Genomic DNA, 22,970 nt, shown 5'->3' with positions numbered 1-22,970 from the left:
GTTCCGTCAGAACCTCATGGACTAATATTTTGGGAGGCATCAGAGCTAGTTTTATCTTGCACCCCACAGGAAAAAAGCCCACAAGTAGTATTTCCATGGTGTAATAACTGGAAATCTGCGCAGCTGCATATTGAGACTGAGGGGCAGATGTATTAACCTGGAGAAGGCATAAGGAAGTGATAAGCCAGTGATATGTGCAAGGTGATAAATGCATCAGCCAATCAGCTCCTAACTGTTAATTTACATATTGGAGCTGATTGGCTGGTTCGTTTATCACCTTGCACATATCACTGGTTTATCACTTCCTTATGCCTTCTCCAGGTTAATAGATCTGCCCCTGAATTGCATCAGCACTAATGTGGGTGATATTTTTTTCTTAAAGCAGCAAGAAAATATGCATGTTTCACCATCTATAGGTTGGCATAAATAAACATTTACAAGGGTGTGCAATAAGTTTCCAGATGTGCAGTGCATAGGTAGAGTAGACACAATCTGGCCGTATGGTTGTAAATTGTAACCACTAGCTAAAGTTCCTGTGAAATGTTAAAGCACAGAACCGTATATAAGCAGAACTGCACACCGAAGAACTCAGCATGTTCACTTGCTTCACAAACTCATTATGGAGCTCAGCAGAGGCCACCGGATGGAGAGCCATGATCTTCTAAGACTACAAGAGTCGTGTGCGACAGGAGAGTTTTTACCCACTGTAAGCTGCTTTTGGGGAGGAAGTAACATCCCAAACCAATTTAGATTTCAGTTTGAACACACCAGACAAAAATCTAACATGTGCAGAGAATGTAATGGGCCCTACACACTAGGCGATATTACTGTAAGATATGAACGATCTCATTCATTAATGTACAAGATACCGTTCATATCTTTCAGTGTGGAGACAGCAACGATGAACGATGTGCGGCCCAGCGCTCGTTCATCGCTGGTGCATGCAGGCCAATATGGACGATCTCTTCCATATCTGCCTGCACTGCTATGGAGCCGTGTGACGGAGGGAGCGAAGAAACTTCACTCCCCCGCCGCCGGGTCGCCCGTATCCGCCGTCTGGCAGCTCGTCGGCGGATCGCATAGTGTGTAGGGCCCTTTAGATTTGGGTGGGGTGTGTTCAAACTGAAATCTAAATTGCAGTGTAAAAATAAAGCAGCCAGTATTTAACCTGCACAGAAATAATAAAACCCACCCAAATCTAACTCTCTCTGCATAAGTTATATCGGCCCTCCCCACCCTCCCTCCCTGTAGTGCACATGGGCCCTCATTCCGAGTTGTTCGCTCGCTAGCTGCTTTTAGCAGCTTTGCACACGCTAAGCCGCCGCCTCCTGGGAGTGAATCTTAGCTTTGCAGAATTGCAAACGAAAGATTCGCATAATTGCGAATAGAAATTTCTTTGCAGTTTCTGAGTAGCTCGGGACTTACTCTGCCACTGCGATCAGTTCAGTCAGTTTCATTCCTGGTTTGACATCACAAACACACCCAGCGTTCGCCCAGACACTCCCCCGTTTCTTCAGACACTCCCGCATTTTCCCCAGAAACGGCAGCGTTTTTTCGCACACTCCCATAAAACGGCCAGTTTCCGCCCAGAAACACCCACTTCCTGTCAATCACACTCCGATCACCAGAACGATGAAAAAATAAGATTTTACTCACCGGTAAAGCTATTTCTCGTAGTCCGTAGTGGATGCTGGGAACTCCGTAAGGACCATGGGGAATAGACGGGCTCCGCAGGAGACTGGGCACTCTAAAAGAAAGATTAGGTACTATCTGGTGTGCACTGGCTCCTCCCTCTATGCCCCTCCTCCAGACCTCAGTTAGGATACTGTGCCCGGAAGAGCTGACACAATAAGGAAGGATTTTGAATCCCGGGTAAGACTCATACCAGCCACACCAATCACACCGTATAACTCGTGATACTATACCCAGTTAACAGTATGAAATATAACTGAGCCTCTCAACAGATGGCTCAACAATAACCCTTTAGTTAGGCAATAACTATATACAAGTATTGCAGACAATCCGCACTTGGGATGGGCGCCCAGCATCCACTACGGACTACGAGAAATAGATTTACCGGTGAGTAAAATCTTATTTTCTCTGACGTCCTAGTGGATGCTAGGAACTCCGTAAGGACCATGGGGATTATACCAAAGCTCCCAAACGGGCGGGAGAGTGCGGATGACTCTGCAGCACCGAATGAGAGAACTCAAGGTCCTCCTCAGCCAGGGTATCAAATTTGTAGAATTTGGCAAACGTGTTTTCCCCTGACCAAGTTGCAGCTCGGCAAAGTTGTAAAGCCGAGACCCCTCGGGCAGCCGCCCAAGATGAGCCCACTTTCCTCGTGGAATGGGCTGTTACTGATTTAGGATGCGGCAATCCAGCCGCAGAATGCTCCAGCTGAATTGTGCTACAAATTCAGCGAGCAATAGTCTGCTTAGAAGCAGGAGCACCTATTTTGTTGGGTGCCTACAGGATAAAAAACGAGTCAGTTTTCCTGACTCCAGCCGTCCTGGAAATATAAATTTTTAAGGCCCTGACTACGCCCAGTAACTTGGAATCTTCCAAGTCCCTAGTAGCCGCAGGCACTACAATAGGTTGGTTCAAGTGAAAAGCTGATACCACCTTAGGGAGAAACTGGGGACGAGTCCTCAATTCTGCCCTATCCATATGGAAAATCAGATAAGGGCTTTTACATGACAAAGCCGCCAATTCTGACACACGCCTGGCCGAAGCCAAGGCCAATAACATGACCACTTTCCACGTGAGATATTTCAAATCCACAGTTTTAAGTGGCTCAAACCAATGTGATTTTAAGAAACTCAACACCACGTTGAGATCCCAAGGTGCCACAGAAGGCACAAAAAAGGGGCTGAATATGTAGCACTCCCTTTACAAATGTCTGAACTCCATGCAGTGAAGCCAGTTCTTTCTGGAAGAAAATCGACAGAGCCGAAATCTGGACCTTAATGGAACCCAAATTTAGGCCCATAGTCACTCCTGACTGTAGGAAGTGCAGAAAACGACCCAGCTGAAATTCCTGTGTTGGGGCCTTCCTGGCCTCACACCACGCAACATATTTTCGCCAAATACGGTGATAATGGTTTGCGGTTACTTCTTTCCTGGCTTTTATCAGCGTAGGAATGACTTCCTCCGGAATGCCCTTTTGCTTTAGGATCCGGAATTCAACCGCCATGCCGTCCAACGCAGCCGCGGTAAGTCTTGGAACAGACAGGGCCCCTGCTGTAGCAGATCCTGTCTGAGCGGTAGAGGCCATGGGTCCTCTGATATTATTTCTTGAAGTTCTGGGTACCAAGCTCTTCTTGGCCCATCCGGAACCACGAGTATCGTTCTAACTCCTCATTTTCTTATTATTCTCAGTACCTTTGGTATGAGAGGCAGAGGAGGGAATACATAAACCGACTGGTACACCCACGGTGTCACTAGAGCGTCCACAGCTATTGCCTGAGGGTCCCTTGACCTGGCGCAATATCTATTTTTTTGTTTAGGCGGGACGCCATCATGTCCACCTGTGGCCTTTCCCAACGGTTTACCAACAGTTGGAAGACTTCTGGATGAAGTCCCCACTCTCCCGGGTGTCGTCGTGTCTGCTGAGGAAGTCTGCTTCCTAGTTGTCCACTCCCGGAATGAACACTGCTGACAGTGCTAAGACGTGATTTTCCGCCCATCGGAGAATCCTTGTGGCTTCTGCCATCGCCATCCTGCTTCTTGTGCCGCCCTGTCGGTTTACATGGGCGACTGCCGTGATGTTGTCTGATTGGATCAGTACCGGCTGGTTTTGAAGCAGAGGCCTTGCCAGACTTAGGGCATTGTAAATGGCCCTCAGTTCCAGAATATTTATGTGTAGGGACGACTCCTGACTTGACCAAAGTCCTTGGAAAGTTCTTCCCTGTGTGACTGCCCCCCAGCCTCGAAGGCTGGCATCCGTGGTTTCCAGGACCCAGTCCTGTATGCCGAATCTGCGGCCCTCTTGAAGATGAGCACTCTGCAGCCACCACAGTAGAGATACCCTGGTCCTTGGAGACAGGGTTATCAGCCGATGCATCTGAAGATGCGATTCCGACCACTTGTCCAAGAGGTCCCACTGAAAGGTTCTTGCATGGAACCTGCCGAATGGAATTTTGCTTCGTAAGAAGCTACCATTTTTCCCAGGACTCGTGTGCAGTGATGCACCGATACCTGTTTTGGTTTCAGGAGGTCTCTGACTAGAAATGACAGCTCCTTGGCTTTCTCCTGCGGGAGAAACACTTTTTTCTGTTCTGAACCATCCCCAGGAACAGCAGGCATGTGGCAGGAACCAGCTGTGACTTTGGAATGTATAGAATCCATCCGTGCTGTTGTAGCACTTCCCGAGATAGTGCTACTCCGACCAACAACTGCTCCATGGACCTCGCCTTTATAAGGAGATCGTCCAAGTACGGGATAATTAAAACTCCCTTTTTTCGAAGGAGTATCATCATTTCTGCCATTACCTTGGTAAAGACCCTCGGTGCCGTGGACAGTCCAAACGGCAGTGTTTGGAATTGGTAATGGCAATCCTGTACCACAAATCTGAGGTACTCCTGGTGAGGATGGTAAATGGGGACATGTAGGTAAGCATCCTTGATGTCCAGGGATACCATGTAATCCCCCTCCTCCAGGCTTGCAATAACCGCCCTGAGCGATTCCATCTTGAACTTGAATTTTTTTATGTATGTGTTCAAGGACTTCAAATTTAAAATGGGTCTCACCGAACCGTCCGGTTTCGGTACCACAAACAGTGTGGAATAGTAACCCCGTCCTTGTTGAAGTAGGGGCACCTTGACTATCACCTGCTGGGAATACAGCTTGTGAATTGCCTCTAGCACAGCCTCCCTGCCTGAGGGAGTTGTCGGCAAGGCAGATTTGAAGAAACGGCGGGGGGGAGACGCCTCGAATTCCAGCCTGTACCCCTGAGATACTACTTGAAGGATCCAGGGATCCACCTGTGAGCGAGCCCACTGATCGCTGAACTTTTTGAGGCGGCCCCCCACCGTACCTGGCACCTGTGGAGCCCCCGCGTCATGCGGTGGACTCAGAGGAAGCGGGGGAAGAATTTTGATTCTGGGAACTGGCTGACTGGTGCAGCTTTTTCCCTCTTCCCTCGTCTCTGTGCAGAAAGGAAGCGCCTTTGAACCGCTTGCTTTTCTGAAGCCGAAAGGACTGTACCTGATAATACAGTGCTTTCTTAGGCTGTGAGGAAACCTGAGGTAAAAAAATTTTCTTCCCAGCTGTTGCTGTGGATACGAGGTCCCAGAGACCATCCCCAAACAATTCCTCACCCTTATAAGGCTCTATGTGCCTTTTAAAGTCAGCATCACCTGTCCAGTGTCGGGTCTCTAATACCCTCCTGACAGAATGGACATTGCATTAATTCTGGATGCCAGCCGGCAAAATATCCCTCTGTGCATCCCTCATATATAAGACGACGACTTATGTTCGCAAAATAGTATCCCTGTTTGACAGGGTTACAGACCACGCTGCAGCAGCACTATCTGCAGGTCTCAGTCTAGTACCGGAGTGTGTAAATACAGACTTCAGGATAGCCTCCTGCTTTTTATCAGCAGGTACCTTCAAAGTGGCCGTATCCTAAGACGGCAGTGCCACCTTTTTTGACAAACGTGTGAGCGCCTTATCCACCCTAGGGGATATCTCCCAGCGTAACTTATCCTCTGGCGGGAAAAGGTACGCCATCAGTAACTTTTTAGAAATTACCAGTTTCTTATCGGGGGAACCCACGCTTTTTCACACTTCATTCACTCATTTGATGGGGAAACAAAACGCTGCCTGCTTTTTCTCCCCAAACATAAAACCCTTTTTTAGTGGTACTTGGGTTAATGTCAGAAATGTGTAACACATTTTTTATTGCCGGGATCATGTAACAGATGTTCCTAGTGGATTGTGTATATGTCTCAACCTCGTCGACACTGGAGTCAGACTCCGTGTCGACATCTGTGTCTGCCATCTGAGGGAGCGGGCGTTTGAGCCCCTGATGGCCTTTGAGACGCCTGGGCAGGCGCGGGCTGAGAAGCCGGCTGTCCCATAGCTGTTACGTCATCCAGCCTTTTATGTAAGGAGTTGACACTGTCGGTTAATACCTTCCACCTATCCATCCACTCTGGTGTCGGCCCACAGGGGGCGACATCCCATTTATCGGCATCTGCTCCGCCTCCACATAAGCCTCAAACATGTCGACACAGCCGTACCGACACACCGCACACACACAGGGAATGCTCTGACTGAGGACAGGACCCCACACAGCCCTTTGGGGAGACAGAGAGAGAGTATGCCAGCACACACCAGAGCGCTATATAATGTAGGGATAAACACTATCACTGAGTGAATTTTCCCCAATAGCTGCTTGTATAAACAATATTCCGCCTAAATTTAGTGCCCCCCCTCTCTTTTTAACCCTTTGAGCCTGAAAACTACAGGGGAGAGCCTGGGGAGCTGTCTTCCAGCTACACTGTGAAGAGAAAATGGCGCCAGTGTGCCGAGGGAGATAGCTCCGCCCCTTTTTCAGACTTTTCTCCCGCTTTTTTATGGATTCTGGCAGGGGTAATTATCACATATATAGCCTCTGGGGCTATATATTGTGATTATTTTGCCAGCCAAGGTGTTTTTATTGCTGCTCAGGGTGCCCTGCACCCTCAGTGACCGGAGTGTGAAGTGTGTATGAGGAGCAATGGCGCACAGCTGCAGTGCTGTGCGCTACCTTGGTGAAGACTGAAGTCTTCTGCCGCCGATTTTCCGGACCATCTTCATGCTTCTGGCTCTGTAAGGGGGACGGCGGCGCGGCTCCGGGAACGAACACCAAGGACGGGTCCTGCGGTCGATCCCTCTGGAGCTAATGGTGTCCAGTAGCCTAAGAAGCCCAAGCTAGCTGCAAGCAGGTAGGTTCGCTTCTTCTCCCCTTAGTCCCTCGTTGCAGTGAGCCTGTTGCCAGCAGGTCTCACTGTAAAATAAAAAACCTAACATATACTTTCTTTCTAGGAGCTCAGGAGAGCCCCTAGTGTGCATCCAGCTCGGCCGGGCACAGAAATCTAACTGAGGTCTGGAGGAGGGGCATAGAGGGAGGAGCCAGTGCACACCAGATAGTACCTAATCTTTCTTTTAGAGTGCCCAGTCTCCTGCGGAGCCCGTCTATTCCCCATGGTCCTTACGGAGTTCCCAGCATCCACTAGGACGTCAGAGAAATCCTCGTTATTCCGTGAGTAAAATACCTAACTTTTGAGTAAAATAACTAAGCGCATGTGCTCTGCGAACCTTGCGCATGCGCAGTAAGCGACTAATCGCAATATAGAGAAAATCGGCAACGAGCGAACAACTCGGAATGACCACCATGGTTTTGACCTTTGTTGCTGCGATCAGATCTGAATTAGGCTTTGAGCGCATGCAACTTTGAATAGACTCCTCTGGTGAATACTTTGGAAAAATGTAATGGTCACTTTGTAACTATAACACTTGTGTATCTGGAAACCCTCATATATTGTGCTCCTTTTTGAAAAAAAAAAAAAGGGATATGTTTTATGAGAACACAGAAAGTGTAGAAGGTAGTGTATATATATATATATATATATATATATATATATATATATATATATATATATATATATATGTAAACACAAATTTTGTGCCTTCTATTGGCAACCACAATGACATTCAAAGTAGGAGCATGCATTAAAAAAAGAAATAATTTTTGAGACTATTCAGAGTCAGTTGCATTCGCTAATCTCTAGCTGCATCTCCTCCACTTCAGGGCCGTACTCATGGACGAGATGTGTGCTGAGCGACGGGGGTGGGGGGTTGCTCATTTCACCCGCTGGGTGAAATGAGCGATGTGCTAGATTGCGCTTGCATGCAGGCCACTCTAGCACCAGCGATAGCGCTATCGCTGTGGGGGGTACACACGGAGAGAACAGTGCTTAACTTCTAAGCAATGTAGTCAGATTGCTTTTATCGATCTCTCCGCGAGTACCCCCCTTTCATGTACCTGTGTCTAATGCAGCTGTAATGCGGCATGTAATCCTGACCCAGTAGCCCAACATGAACAAAACTAACTTTTAATAAAGCAAACTAATACACATTTTGCACAATCAACTATTTATTGCTCAGTTTATAAAGATAGGAAATATCCAAACAGGTGACCAGCATCGCTGATTTACACGGGAAAGATAAAATACAGTGAATTCACAGCTGATATGACAACAAAAAGAAAAAGGGGCAGACTAGATGGGCCAAGAGGGTCTAATATGCCTTCAAATTCTATGTTCCTATCTCATTAAATTAGCTTTAAATGGAGCAGCATTTTAGTGTAAAAATAGGATTTTAATTACCTACCGGTAAATCCTTTTCTCGTAGTCTGTAGAGGATGCTGGGGTCCACATTAGTAACATGGGGTATAGACGGGTCCACTAGGAGCCATTGGCACTTTAAGAGTTTGAGAGTGTGGGCTGGCTCCTCCCTCTAAGCCCCTCCTACCAGACTCAGTTTAGAAACTGTGCCCGAGGAGACGGACATCTTCGAGAGAAGGATTACACAGATAGTAGAGAGATTCACACCAGCTCACACACAAGGCAACCCAAGCTAACTAGCTTGAAACATCAGCAACTGCTGAACAGGATTACTTACTAAGTAACAAAACATTACTTACCAAGAACTAAGCAGTACCGAACTAAATAACCACTGCAGGATAACGAAGCGCTGGGCGGGCGCCCAGCATCCTCTATGGACTACGAGAAAAGGATTTACCAGTAGGTAATTAAAATCTTAATTTCTCTTACATCCTAGAGGATGCTGGGGTCCACATTAGTACCATGGGGATGTACCAAAGCTCCCAGAACGGGAGGGAGAGCGCGGAGGTTCCTGCAGAACAAATTGACCAAACTTTAGGTCCTCAGAGGCCAAAGAATCGAACCTGTAGAACTTTGCGAACGTGTTCGACCCCGACCAAGTAGCTGCTCGGCAGAGTTGTAAAGCAGAGACACCCCGGACAGCCGCCCAGGAAGAACCCACCTTACGAGTAGTGGGGGCCTTAACAGACGTAGGACACGGCAAGCCTGCCGTAGAATACGCATGCTGGATAGTGAACCGGATCCAGCGAGAGATCGTCTGCTTAGAAGCAGGACACCCAATTTTCTTGAGATCATACAGGACAAATAAAGAGTCTGATTTTCTGTGACGAGTAGTCCTCTTCACATAGATTTTTAGAGCCCTTACAACATCTAAGGACTTTGATTAAATTGAGGAGTCAGTCGCAACTGGCATCACAATAGGTTGGCTGATATGAAATGCCGACACAACCGTCGGAAGAAACTGCTGACGTGTCCGAAGCTCAGCTCTATCTTCATGGAAGATCAAGTACGGGCTTTTACATGACAAAGCCCCCAACTCCGACACACGTCTAGCAGAGGCTAAGGTCTTCCATGTGAGAAACTTGATCTCAGCCTCATGTAGAGGATTCAAACCAGTCCGACTGGAGGAACTGCAACACCACGTTGAGATCCCAAGGCGCCGTAGGCGGCACAAAGGGAGGTTGGATGTGCAGAACTCCCTTCAAAAAAGTCAACCTCAGGGAGGGCAGACAACGGTTTATGGAAGAAAATGGATAGGGCCGAAATCTGGACCTTTATGGATCCTAACCTCAGGCCCATATCCGCACCTGCTTGCAGGAAGAGGAGAAAACGTCCCAGTTAAGACTCCACCACAGGAAACTTCTTGGACTCACACCAAGATACATATTTTTTCCAAATACAATGGTAACGTTTTGACGTTACTCCTTTCCTAGCCTGTATCAGGGTAGAAATAACCTTGTTCGGAATGCCCTTCCGAGCTAGTATCTGGCGTTCAACCTCCATGCCGTCAAACGTAGCCTGGTAAGTCTTCGTAGGCGAACGGCCCCTGCTGCAGCAGGTACTCCCAAAGAGGAAGAGGCCTCGGCTCTTCTAGCAGTAGATCCAGAAGATCTGCGTACCAAGCCCTACTTGGACAGTCTGGAGCAATGAGGATTGCCTGAACTCTTGTTCTCCTTATGAGTTTGAGAACTCTTGGAATGAGTGGAAGTGGAGGAAACACGTACACCGACTGGAACACCCACGGAGTCAGTAGGGCGTCCACCACCACTGCTTGCGGGTCCCTCGACCTGGAACAATACCGCCAAAGCTTCTTGTTGAGACGAGAGGCCATCATGTCGATCTGGGGTACGCCCCAAAGATCTATTACCTCCTTGAACACCTCCGGATGGAGACCCCACTCTCTTGGGTGGAGGTCGTGTTTGCTGAGGAAGTCCGCTTCCCAGTTGTCTACTCCCGGAATGAAGATTGCCGACAGCGCCAACGTGTGTTTTTCTGCCCAGAGGATAATTTTTGTTACCTCTAACAATGCAACTCTGCTCTTCGTTCCGCCCTGTCGGTTTATGTAGGCCACGGTCGTTACATTGTCCGACTGCACTTGAATGGCCCGATTTCTCAGAAGATGGGCCGCTTGGAGAAGACCGTTGTAGACGGCTCTTAGTTCCAGAATATTCCAGAAGCAGGCCGGCTTCCAGACTTGACCACCTTCCTTGAAAGGTTTCCCCTTGAGCGACCACGCCCCAGCCCCGGAGACTTGCATCCGTGGTTAGAAGGATCCAGTCCTGAATCCCAAACCTGCGGCCCTCCAGAAGGCGAGGTAATTGCAGCCACCAGAGGAGCGAAATCCTGGCCTTTGGCGACAGACGTATTCTCTGGTGCATGTGAAGATGGGATCCCGACCACTTATCCAGGAGATAGAGTTGGAAAAACCGAGCATGAAACCTCCCGTACTGCAGCGCCTCGTAAGAGGCCACCATCTTCCCCAGAAGGCGAATGCACTGATGAATCGACACCCAGGCTGGCTTCAAGACATCCTGGACCATTATTTGAATCACCAAAGCTTTGTCCTCTGGAAGGAACACTCTCTGCACCTCTGTGTCGAGGATAATTCCCAGAAAGGACAACCTCGTGGATGGTTCCAAATGTGATTTTGGAAGATTCAGGATCCAACCATGTTCCCTGAGAAGCTGGGTCGTGAGAGCTATGGACCGAAACAGCTTTTCCTTGGACGATGCCTTTATCAGCAGATTGTCCAGATATGAAATTATGTTCACCCCCTGTCTGCTGCAGAGAACCATCATTTCCGCCATCACCTTGGTGAAAACCCTCGGTGCTGTGGAGAGGCCGAATGGCAGGGCCTGGAACTGAAAATGACTGTCCAACAGTGCGAATCATAGATAAGCTTGATGCGGCAGCCAAATCGGAATGTGGAGGTACGCATCTTTGATATCCAGGGATACCAGGAATTCCCCCTCCTCCGGGCCTGATATCACTGCCCTTAGAGACTCCATTTTGAACTTGAACGCCCTCAGAAAGGAGTTCAGTGATTTTAAGTTCAGAATGGGCCTGACCGAACCATTCGGTTTCGGTACCACAAAAAGGTTCTAAAAGTAACCCGTGTTTTGCATTTGTGGAGGGGCTGGTACAATGACCTGTGCCTGCACCAGCTTCTGGATGGCTCCCTGTAGGGTAGCCCTGTCTGCCGGCAAACGTGGCAAGCCCGATTTGAAGTACCGATGAGGAGGGAGATCTTGAAATTCCAGCCGGTACCCCTGGGACACAATATCTAGTCCCCAGGGATCCAGGCCGGACGACACCCAGACATGACTGAAATGTCTGAGTGCCTACCTTCAGGCCGCGCTGTCCACCGTCATGCGGAGGACTTTGGTGTACCTGAAGCAGGCTTCTGTTCCTGGGAACCCGCCGCAGCAGGTTTCTTGGATTTTGGTTGGTCACCTCTAAAGAAGGTGTTGGACGGTTTGGCCTTTCTCGGTTTAGTAACCCGAAAGGACTGTGATGCAGGTGAAGAAAAAGGCTTCTTTGTAGCAGGAGCTGCTGAGGGAAGAAAAGGGGACTTACCTGCTGTAGCCGTGGAGATCCACGCATCCAACGCTTCCCCAAGAGCCTGACCTGTGTAGGGTAAAGTTTCCACACCTCTCCTGGATTCCACATCGGCAGACCACTGGCTCAGCCACAGTCCTCGACGAGCTGAGACCGACATGGAAGATATTCCTGCAGCCATTGAACCCAGGTCTTTCATGGATTCCACCATAAAACCTGCAGAATACTGAATGTTACGTAAAAACAATTCAACGTCACTTTTATCCATTGTATCCAAATCCTCAAGTAATGTGCCTGACCACTTTACTATAACTTTGGAAATCCATGCACAGGCAATAGTAGGCCGTAGTATCGCCCCTGTAGCAGTGTATATGGATTTGAGCGTAGTATCAATTTTGCGATCAGCCGGTTCCTTTAAGGCGGTAGATCCTGGAACCGGTAAAACCACCTTTTTCGAGAGTCTCGATACAGACGCGTCCACTATGGGTGGGTTTTCCCATTTCTTTCTATCCTCCTCCGGGAAGGGGAAAGCAACCAGAACCTTTCTAGGAATCTGAATTTTTTTCTCTGGGTTTTCCCATGCTTTTTCAAAAATAGCATTTAATTCTTTGGATGCAGGGAAGGTTAGCGAGGCTTTCTTATTATCAGTGAAGTAAGCCTCCTCAACCTGCTCAGGTTTTGTCTCAGCAATATTCAACACATCTCTAATAGCCTCTATCATCAACTGCACCCCTTTAGCAAGGGATGCCCCCCCCCCCCCCCCCGAGTACATCCCGATCATCGTCTGCCATGTCAGAGTCGGTATCCATATCATCTTGCACAATCTGGGCAAGAGCACATTTATGGGAACCTACAAATGGGGGGTACTGAGGTAACAGATCCGGACCAAACTGCCATAGAATTCTGTAAAACCTGAGTTGCAGGTTCATTCCGAGCAACCCTAATAGAAATCTGAGAAATCATAGTTTTGATACAGGATAACAACTCAGGCTCCCTTGTTGGTATCTGCGCTACAACAGTGCAATCCTGATTACATGGGATGAGATCCTGGGAAGACATATCCTCAGCCGCATATGACACAGAGTCCCTGAACATAGCTAACTAGCGACCCCAAACACTCCACACACACAGGGGAGGCTAAACAGAGTTTCCCCCCTGAGAATGGCAAGAGAGACACAGAGACTGGAGCCAACCCACACACAGCGCTGCTTAGATAAAGGACACCCCTTACCAGTGCCCACTGTCTACTGTAATAGTTACACAGAACTAATTCACCCCCCCCCCCCTTCTACAACCCCCTGGTACCGCACAGGACAGCTGGAGTTGCTTGGAGAGACAGCTCTGTCAGCGCCTGTGTACAGGAACTGCAGGCGGGAAGATGGCCCTGAACGCTGCTGGGTCTGCTCTGAGGAGAAGCTCCGCCCCTTGAAGATGGGGCGTCTTCCCGCACAAATTCTTTATACTGGACTGAGGATTCCATCGCAAGGCGGGGGATTCTGTCCCCTGTGAGCGTCTGAGTACAGAGGATTCTGACGCTAGCCTGGGGATTCAGTCTCCGGTTAGCGTCTGTGACCAGTGCAGGGTATTAAGTCGCTGGCTCAGATCGCTCCTCATAGCGCCAACACTGTGTGTCCCTGAGCCTTCCCGGAGCGCAGCCTCTCAGAGCTGTGGTACAACCCTTGTGCCGCCATATCTCGCCATCTTCTGGCTCTGTAAGGGGGTGCTGCCGGGGTGAGCAATCCCCTGTGGCGTGGAACGTTCGATCCCCTCAGAAGCTCAGTGTCCTGTCAGCAGAGATAGTGGCTCAGACCCCGCAGGGCGGACACTACTCCCCCCTAAGTCCCTCGAAGCAGGGAGGCTGTTGCCAGCAGCCTTCCTGTAAAATAAAAAACTCTAAAATAAACTTTTACTAAAGAAGATCTGTAGAGCTCCCCTAGCTGTGACCACTCCTCGGGGTACATTTTCTAAACTGAGTCTGGTAGGAGGGGCATAGAGGGAGAAGCCAGCTCACACTCTCAAACTCTTAAAGTGCCAATGGCTCCTAGTGGACCCGTCTATACCCCATGGTACTAATGTGGGTATCCGTTCACATGGTCGACCACGTTATGGTCGACAGTCATTAGGTCGACGTCGACATGGACACATGGTCGACACATGAAAATGGTCGACAAGTTTTTTTAACTTTTTTTTCTTTTGGGGAACTTTTCCATACTTTACGATCCACGTGGACTACGATTGGAACGGTAATCTGTGCCGAGCGAAGCGAAGGCACCATGCCCGAAGCATGGCGAGCGAAGCAAGCCATGCGAGGGGACGCGGTGCACTAATTGGGGTTCCCAGTCACTTTACGCAAAAAACAACACCAAAAAAAGTTAAAAAACTCATGTCGACCATGTGACCATGTGAATGTCGACCAATAGTGGTCGACCATTCATACCGGAACCACTAATGTGGACCCCAGCATCCTCTAGGACAGTGATTTTCAACCTTTTTCAAGTCGCGGCACACCGACCAAGATTTTAAAATTGCCAAGGCACACCATCAGTCCCCCCCCTCCCCCCCCCCAAAAAAAAAAGAAGAAAAAAACACACATTGGCTCCCATGGGGGAAAAAAACACACACACACACACACACACACATTGGCCCCCACAGTAATTAAACAAATGCATTGGCCTCTGCAGTAATTCCACACATTGTGCCCCCCCCCACAGTAATACCACACATGGCCCCCCACAGTAATACCACACAAGACCCCCCCCACACACACACACAGTAATACCACACATTGCACCCCAACAGTATTTCCACACACTGACTCCCACAGCAATTAAATAAATACAAATTCACTGGCTCCTACCTGGGAGTCAGTGGATATGAGGCTCATGTTTCAATCTCTGCGCCAGGCACTGAGGTTTATGCAGCCGGAGAAGCAACGAGCAGCATGGGGTGAGAGCGGGCAGTTCATATTTCCCTCTCCCTATCTCCGTGTCTGCAGTGTATGCAGTCGGAGGACCAAGGAGCAGCACGGGGTGAGAGCGGGCAGCTCATATTTCCCTCTCCCTGCCTTCGCATCTGCAGTGTATGCAGCCGGAGGTGAGACAGCGGGCAGGTTAGCGGGCGGGCAGGACATGGTATGTGTGACGAGTCACGCTGCGTCTCATAGGTTACAGGCCAGCGCAGTCAAAACCAGATAGTCGGCGGCTAGGCATCAGGCAACTGCGGCGGCACATCTGAGAACCGCTGGCGGCACACTAGTGTGCCGCGGCACAGCGGTTGAAAAACACTGCTCTAGGACGTAAGAGAAAATGGAAAATGCTTCAAATTGAAATGAAAGTATTGACTCTAAAGTGATAAGATTGAAGTTTGAGGTTACATAATACACTTTCATATTGCCAATTTTTTTCTACCTGTTCTGCTTTATTCAGACACACTGAAATAAATGTATTTATATATGTATTATGAGAGAAAGAATGTGTTTATTAAGCAAGGCTCTAGTTCACATACATTCTCAAACAGTTCACGTTTAAGGTCTCCTCAGAGTCACAAGTGATCAGCTCCACCCGTGAATCTTTTAAAATGTGCCAGTAAGTAATGATGAGTACACCTGTGCAGCTGCTGGGTGACCTGGAAAACGTGACCTGTGCGGGGTCCTAAGGACAGAGTTTGAGAACCCCTGCTCTAATCTAAATACCTAATAATGTTCCACACACCCCATGTATTCATTAGGGACTGATTCATTCTAAAAGCTCCATCTGGTCCCAATTATTTCATGTGGACACTTGGAAAACTTAGACACCATGTAATAGAGGCTACACTGGGGGTAATGTCATGCAAGTGATTATCACGGAACCATAGTTTTGCAGGCTCAGGGCTGGCATTTACATCTTCCGTCAGCACGTCAGCAATTACACACTATGCTTGGAAGCCGGCATTTATTAATACGACAACGCCCATATAGATAAAGACCTTCCTGCCAATAGAATACGGGGCACAGGGGAAGAGCCTCTCATAGAGAACCGGTATAACTCTACCAGACAGTTGGTTTCGCTGTCACCATACTGCAGCTTCCCCTTCTTTCAACCACAAAGTGCTGTAGCGCATGTACGTCTTCTGTACAACGTAACTGTAAACTGCTAGCGCGTGTTCCTGTATTTCACATCCGTGCGTGAAGTGCATCCAGGGCACCGCAGAGGTGACTGTACAGGGGACACAGCACAGCGGTGACATGCCGTACGCCATGTCATGACAGGCAGAGCCGGACACAGAGCCGCGCAGAGATGTGCCATGTGTTGAGCTCGGCAGGAGAGGGGAGAGCTGCAGCACACTGCCAGCCTCCTGCAGTCCGACCAGCCCTCCGCTGATGCAGCGGCGCTACTTACTGAAGTACAGCCGGTAATCGCCGGTGTGGAGCCGCCCCCTCTCCTCGGTGCTGTAGCGCGGCATGCTGCTGAGCCAGCGGCGGTGACACGCTACGGCTATCCCTCCAGGGCACCGCTTCAGGGCAGCAGCAGTAGCTCGGCAGAGGCTAATCGCCGACCCGGAGCGCCGCAGCACGTTCATGTTATATCCCCTCCTCTGGCGGCGGAGGCGCAACCCCTACACAGTACACTACACACAGCCGCAGCAGCGCTATCCGACACTGCCATCTACACGCCTGACAGGGGCACGGCGGCTGCATCCGATCCAGAACATGGCCGCTGGGAAAACACACACAGCAAAGCCACAGAAAATGGCTGACCAGGCGCCCGCCGTGCCCTCCCCACCGCGCGCTGACCTCTGCCCCGCACTCACATGTGGAAGAGTCTAACTTTCCCTCAGTCAGTGTGGAGAGATCTGTGCGTACTGTACACACACACATATACCCTCCTTTACATTTAATATTTGATAAGTTAACTTGCAGCACTCAGAAAAAAAATATATTGAGAAATGATTGTAGGTTATTTTGTTATCTTGCTAAACAATTTCCAGCAGAAAATGCCAATCTTGGGACTGCCCATGGGAATAGTCTTGTACATGCTATATACTGTAGTTTTGTCACCAACAATTGTTCTCTAGAAATGTATTTAGATATCTTATGTGGTCTGTTTTTGTTGATAATTGTGCAATGGCATTAAAAATGTTCTTATGTATCTATTGGGGGGGGGGGGGGGCAATAAGGTGCCATTAGGCTTAATAGATGATCCCCCGCCATTTTTGTGAAAATTGAAGAGGGACCGAAGCCCGCCGCTGGGGGGGAAGAGCTTGATCCCTCAGCACTAACCAGCGCCATTTTCACCACAGGGCTGCATGAGAAACGCTGGCTCCCCGGACTCTCCCCTGCTGAACGCTTCAGAGGTTGGAAAAAAGAAAGGGGGGGCACATTGGCGCGCAGTGAGTGGGAAATTGGAGATTATATATATATATATATATATATATATATATATATATTTCTCTATCGTCCTAGTGGATGCTGGGGTTCCTGAAAGGACCATGGGGAATAGCGGCTCCGCAGGAGACAGGGCACAAAAAGTAAAGCTTTAGGATCAGGTGGTGTGCACTGGCTCCTCCCCCTATGACCCTCCTCCAAGCCTCAGTTAGGTTTTTGTGCCCGGCCGAGAAGGGTGCAATCTAGGTGGCTCTCCTAAAGAGCTGCTTAGAAAAGTTTAGCTTAGGTTTTTTATTTTACAGTGAGTCCTGCTGGCAACAGGATCACTGCATCGAGGGACTTAGGGGAGAAGAAGTGAACTCACCTGCGTGCAGGATGGATTGGCTTCTTTGGCTACTGGACATTAGCTCCAGAGGGACGATCACAGGTACAGCCTGGATGGTCACCGGAGCCTCGCCGCCGGCCCCCTTGCAGATGCTGAAAAGAGAAGAAGGTCCAGAATCGGCGGCAGAAGACTCCTCAGTCTTCTTAAGGTAGCGCACAGCACTGCAGCTGTGCGCCATTGCTCTCAGCACACTTCACACGGCAGTCACTGAGGGTGCAGGGCGCTGGGGGGGTGGCGCCCTGGGCAGCAATGAAAATAAGAATTTACTTACCGATAATTCTATTTCTCGGAGTCCGTAGTGGATGCTGGGGTTCCTGAAAGGACCATGGGGAATAGCGGCTCCGCAGGAGACAGGGCACAAAAAAGTAAAGCTTTACTAGGTCAGGTGGTGTGCACTGGCTCCTCCCCCTATGACCCTCCTCCAGACTCCAGTTAGGTACTGTGCCCGGACGAGCATACACAATAAGGGAGGCATTTTGAATCCCGGGTAAGACTCATACCAGCCACACCAATCACACCGTACAACTTGTGATCTAAACCCAGTTAACAGTATGACAACAGAAAGGGCCTCTTAAAGATGGCTCCTTAACAATAACCCGAATTAGTTAACAATAACTATGTACAAGTATTGCAGATAATCCGCACTTGGGATGGGCGCCCAGCATCCACTACGGACTCCGAGAAATAGAATTATCGGTAAGTAAATTCTTATTTTCTCTATCGTCCTAAGTGGATGCTGGGGTTCCTGAAAGGACCATGGGGATTATACCAAAGCTCCCAAACGGGCGGGAGAGTGCGGATGACTCTGCAGCACCGAATGAGAGAACTCCAGGTCCTCCTTTGCCAGGGTATCAAATTTGTAAAATTTTACAAACGTGTTCTCCCCCGACCACGTAGCTGCTCGGCAGAGTTGTAATGCCGAGACCCCTCGGGCAGCCGCCCAAGATGAGCCCACCTTCCTTGTGGAGTGGGCTTTTACAGTTTTAGGCTGTGGCAGGCCTGCCACAGAATGTGCAAGTTGAATTGTGTTACAAATCCAACGAGCAATCGACTGCTTAGAAGCAGGTGCGCCCAACTTGTTGGGTGCATACAATATAAACAGCGAGTCAGATTTTCTGACTCCAGCCGTCCTTGCAATGTATATTTTTAAGGCTCTGACAACGTCCAACAACTTGGAGTCCTCCAAGTCGCTAGTGGCCGCAGGCACCACAATAGGTTGGTTCAGATGAAATGCTGATACCACTTTAGGGAGAAAATGCGGACGAGTCCGCAGTTCTGCCCTATCCGAATGGAAGATTAGATAAGGACTTTTATAAGATAAAGCCGCCAATTCAGATACTCTCCTGGCAGAGGCCAGGGCTAGTAACATAGTCACTTTCAATGTGAGATATTTCAAATCCACCTTTTTCAATGGTTCAAACCAATGGGATTTGAGGAAATCTAAAACTACATTTAGATCCCACGGTGCCACCGGAGGCACCACAGGAGGCTGTATATGCAGTACTCCCTTGACAAAAGTCTGGACCTCAGGGACAGAGGCCAATTCTTTTTGGAAGAATATTGACAGGGCCGAAATTTGAACCTTAATGGATCCCAATTTGAGACCCATAGATAATCCTGATTGCAGGAAATGTAGGAAACGACCCAGTTGGAATTCCTCCGTCGGAACCCTCCGATCCTCGCACCACGCTACATATTTTCGCCAAATGCGGTGATAATGTTTCACGGTGACTTCCTTCCGTGCCTTAATCAAGGTAGGAATGACTTCTTCTGGAATGCCTTTCCCTTTTAGGATCTGGCGTTCAACCGCCATGCCGTCAAACGCAGCCGCGGTAAGTCTTGAAAAAGACAGGGACCCTGCTGTAGCAGGTCCCTTCTCAGAGGTAGAGGCCACGGTTCGTCCGTGAGCATCTCTTGAAGTTCCGGATACCAAGTCCTTCTCGGCCAATCCGGAACCACTAGTATTGTTCTTACTCTTCTTTGCCGTATGATCTTCAATACCTTTGGTATGAGCGGCAGAGGAGGAAACACATACACTGACTGGTACACCCAAGGAGTTACCAGTGCGTCCACAGCTATTGCCTGTGGATCTCTTGACCTGGCGCAATATTTGTCCAGTTTCTTGTTGAGGCGAGACGCCATCATGTCTACAATTGGTCTTTCCCAACGGTCTATTAACATGTTGAAGACTTCTGGATGTAGACCCCACTCTCCCGGATGAAGATCGTGTCTGCTGAGGAAGTCTGCTTCCCAGTTGTCCACGCCCGGGATGAACACTGCTGACAGTGCTATCACGTGATTCTCCGCCCAGCGAAGAATCTTGGCAGCTTCTGCCATTGCACTCCTGCTTCTTGTGCCGCCCTGCCTGTTTACATGGGCGACCGCCGTGATGTTGTCCGACTGAATCAACACCGGCTTTCCTTGCAGGAGAAGTTCCGCCTGGCTTAGAGCATTGTAGATTGCTCTTAGTTCCAGAATGTTTATGTGAAGAGACTTTTCCAGACTCGTCCATACTCCCTGGAAGTTTCTTCCTTGTGTGACTGCTCCCCAGCCTCTCAGGCTGGCGTCCGTGGTCACCAGGATCCAATCCTGAATGCCGAATCTGCGGCCTTCTAATAGGTGAGCCTTCTGCAACCACCACAGAAGTGACACCCTTGTCTTTGGTGACAGGGTTATTCGCAGGTGCATCTGCAGATGCGACCCTGACCATTTGTCCAACAGATCCCTTTGGAATATTCTTGCATGGAATCTGCCGAATGGAATTGCTTCGTAAGAAGCCACCATTTTTCCCAGGACTCTTGTGCATTGATGTACTGACACTTTTCCTGGTTTTAGGAGGTTCCTGACCAGATCGGATAACTCCTTGGCTTTTTCCTCTGGAAGGAAAACCTTTTTCTGAACCGTGTCCAGAATCATTCCTAGGAACAGCAGACGAGTTGTCGGGATTAAATGGGATTTTGGAATATTCAGAATCCACCCGTGTTGTCTTAGCACCTCTTGAGATAGTGCTAAAGCTGTCTCCAGCTGTTCTCTGGACCTTGCCCTTATTAGGAGATCGTCCAAGTATGGGATAACTAATACGCCTTTTCTTCGAAGAAGAATCATCATCTCGGCCATTACCTTGGTAAAGACCCGAGGCGCCGTGGACAATCCGAACGGCAGCGTCTGAAACTGATAGTGACAGTTTTGAACAATGAACCTGAGGTACCCCTGGTGTTGTAATAGGGGTACTTTGACTATCACCTGCTGAGCGTACAGCTTGTGAATGGCTTCCAACACCCTCTCCCTTTCGGAAGAGACGGTTGGTAAGGCAGACTTCAGGAAACGATGAGGAGGATCCGTCTCTAATTCCAACCTGTACCCCTGAGATATTATCTGCAGGATCCAGGGGTCTACCTGCGAGTGAGCCCACTGCGCGCTGTAATTTTTGAGACGGCCCCCCACTGTCCCCGAGTCCGCTTGAGAGGCCCCAGCGTCATGCTGAGGTTTTTGCAGGAGCCGGGGAGGGCTTCTGTTCCTGGGAAGGAGCTGCCTGTTGGTGTCTCTTCCCTCTTCCTCTGCCTCGTGGCAGGTACGACAAGCCCTTTGCTCTCTTATTTTTGTAGGAGCGAAAAGGCTGCGGTTGAAAGGTCGGTGCCTTTCTCTGTTGGGGAGTGACTTGAGGTAAAAAAGTGGATTTCCCGGCAGTAGCCGTGGCCACCAAGTCTGATAGACCAACTCCAAATAACTCCTCCCCTTTATACGGCAAAACCTCCATGTGACGTTTTGAATCCGCATCGCCTGTCCACTGTCGTGTCCATAAGGCTCTTCTGGCTGAAATGGACATAGCACTCACCCGAGATGCCAGTGTGCAAATATCCCTCTGTGCATCACGCATATAGATAAATGCATCCTTTATTTGTTCTAACGACAGTAAAACATTGTCCCTATCTAGGGTATCAATATTTTCAATCAGGGATTCTGACCAAACTACTCCAGCACTGCACATCCAGGCAGTTGCTATAGCTGGTCGTAGTATAACACCTGCATGTGTGTATATATTCTTTTGAATAACTTCCATCTTTCTATCTGATGGATCCTTAAGTGCGGCCGTCTCAGGAGAGGGTAACGCCACTTGTTTGGATAAGCGTGTGAGCGCCTTGTCCACCTTAGGGGGTGTTTCCCAGCGCGCCCTAACCTCTGGCGGGAAAGGGTATAATGCCAATAACTTTTTTGAAATTATCAACTTTTTATCAGGAGCAACCCACGCTTCATCACACACGTCATTTAATTCTTCTGATTCAGGAAAAACTGTTTGTAGTTTTTTCACACCATACATAATACCCTGTTTTACGGTATCTGTAGTATCAGCTAAATGTAACGTCTCCTTCATTGCCAAAATCATATAACGTGTGGCCCTACTGGAAAATACGTTTGAATTTCTACCGTCGTCACTGGAATCAGTGCCCGTGTCTGGGTCTGTGTCGACCGACTGAGGCAAAGGGCGTTTTACAGCCCCTGACGGTGTTTGAGGCGCCTGGACAGGCATTAATTGATTGTCCGGCCGCCTCATGTCCTCAACTGACTGTTTAAGGGAAGATAAACCATCACGTAATTCCACAAATAAAGGCATCCATTCTGGTGTCGACCCCCTGGGGGGTGACATCTGCATATTTGGCAATTGCTCCGCCTCCACACCAATATCGTCCTCATACATGTCGACACCACGTACCGACACACACCGCAAACTCACAGGGAATGCTCTAATGAAGACAGGACCCACTAGCCCTTTTGGGGAGACAGAGGGAGAGTCTGCCAGCACACACCACAAAGCGCTATATATACAAGGGATATCCTTATATTAAGTGCTCCCTTATAGCTGCTTTAATATATATATATATAGCCATTAATGTGCCCCCCCTCTCTGTTTTACCCTGTTTCTGTAGTGCAGTGCAGGGGAGAGACCTGGGAGCCGTTCTGACCAGCGGAGCTGTGACAGAAAATGGCGCCGTGTGCTGAGGAGATAGGCCCCGCCCCTTTTTCGGCGGGTTCTTCTCCCGCTATTTTTCCAGTCAGGCAGGGGTTAAATATCTCCATATAGCCCCTATGGGCTATATGTGAGGTATTTTTAGCCTTGTATAAGGTTTATATTTGCCTCTCAGAGCGCCCCCCCCCAGCGCTCTGCACCCTCAGTGACTGCCCAGTGAAGTGTGCTGAGAGGAAAATGGCGCACAGCTGCAGTGCTGTGCGCTACCTTATGAAGACTGAGGAGTCTTCAGCCGCCGGTTTC

General features: G+C 49.1%; 1 protein-coding gene across 1 annotated transcript in view; it reads right to left on the bottom strand.

Moving 5' to 3' along the window:
• The window catches only part of PPA2 (inorganic pyrophosphatase 2), a 113,166-nt gene extending 96,487 nt beyond the window's left edge, over positions 1-16,679 (bottom strand). The window contains exon 1 of the mRNA XM_063919340.1: positions 16,331-16,679. Coding sequence (XP_063775410.1) covers positions 16,331-16,511 — 181 coding nt within the window. The 5' untranslated portion in view covers positions 16,512-16,679. The remainder of the gene's footprint in view (positions 1-16,330) is intronic.
• Positions 16,680-22,970: the final 6,291 nt, after the last annotated feature.

The sequence above is a fragment of the Pseudophryne corroboree genome, chromosome 1, assembly GCF_028390025.1.
Source record: "Pseudophryne corroboree isolate aPseCor3 chromosome 1, aPseCor3.hap2, whole genome shotgun sequence".
NCBI lineage: Eukaryota > Metazoa > Chordata > Amphibia > Anura > Myobatrachidae > Pseudophryne > Pseudophryne corroboree.
Note: the sequence above shows the minus strand (reverse complement) of the source record. Positions and strands in the feature narration are given on the sequence as shown.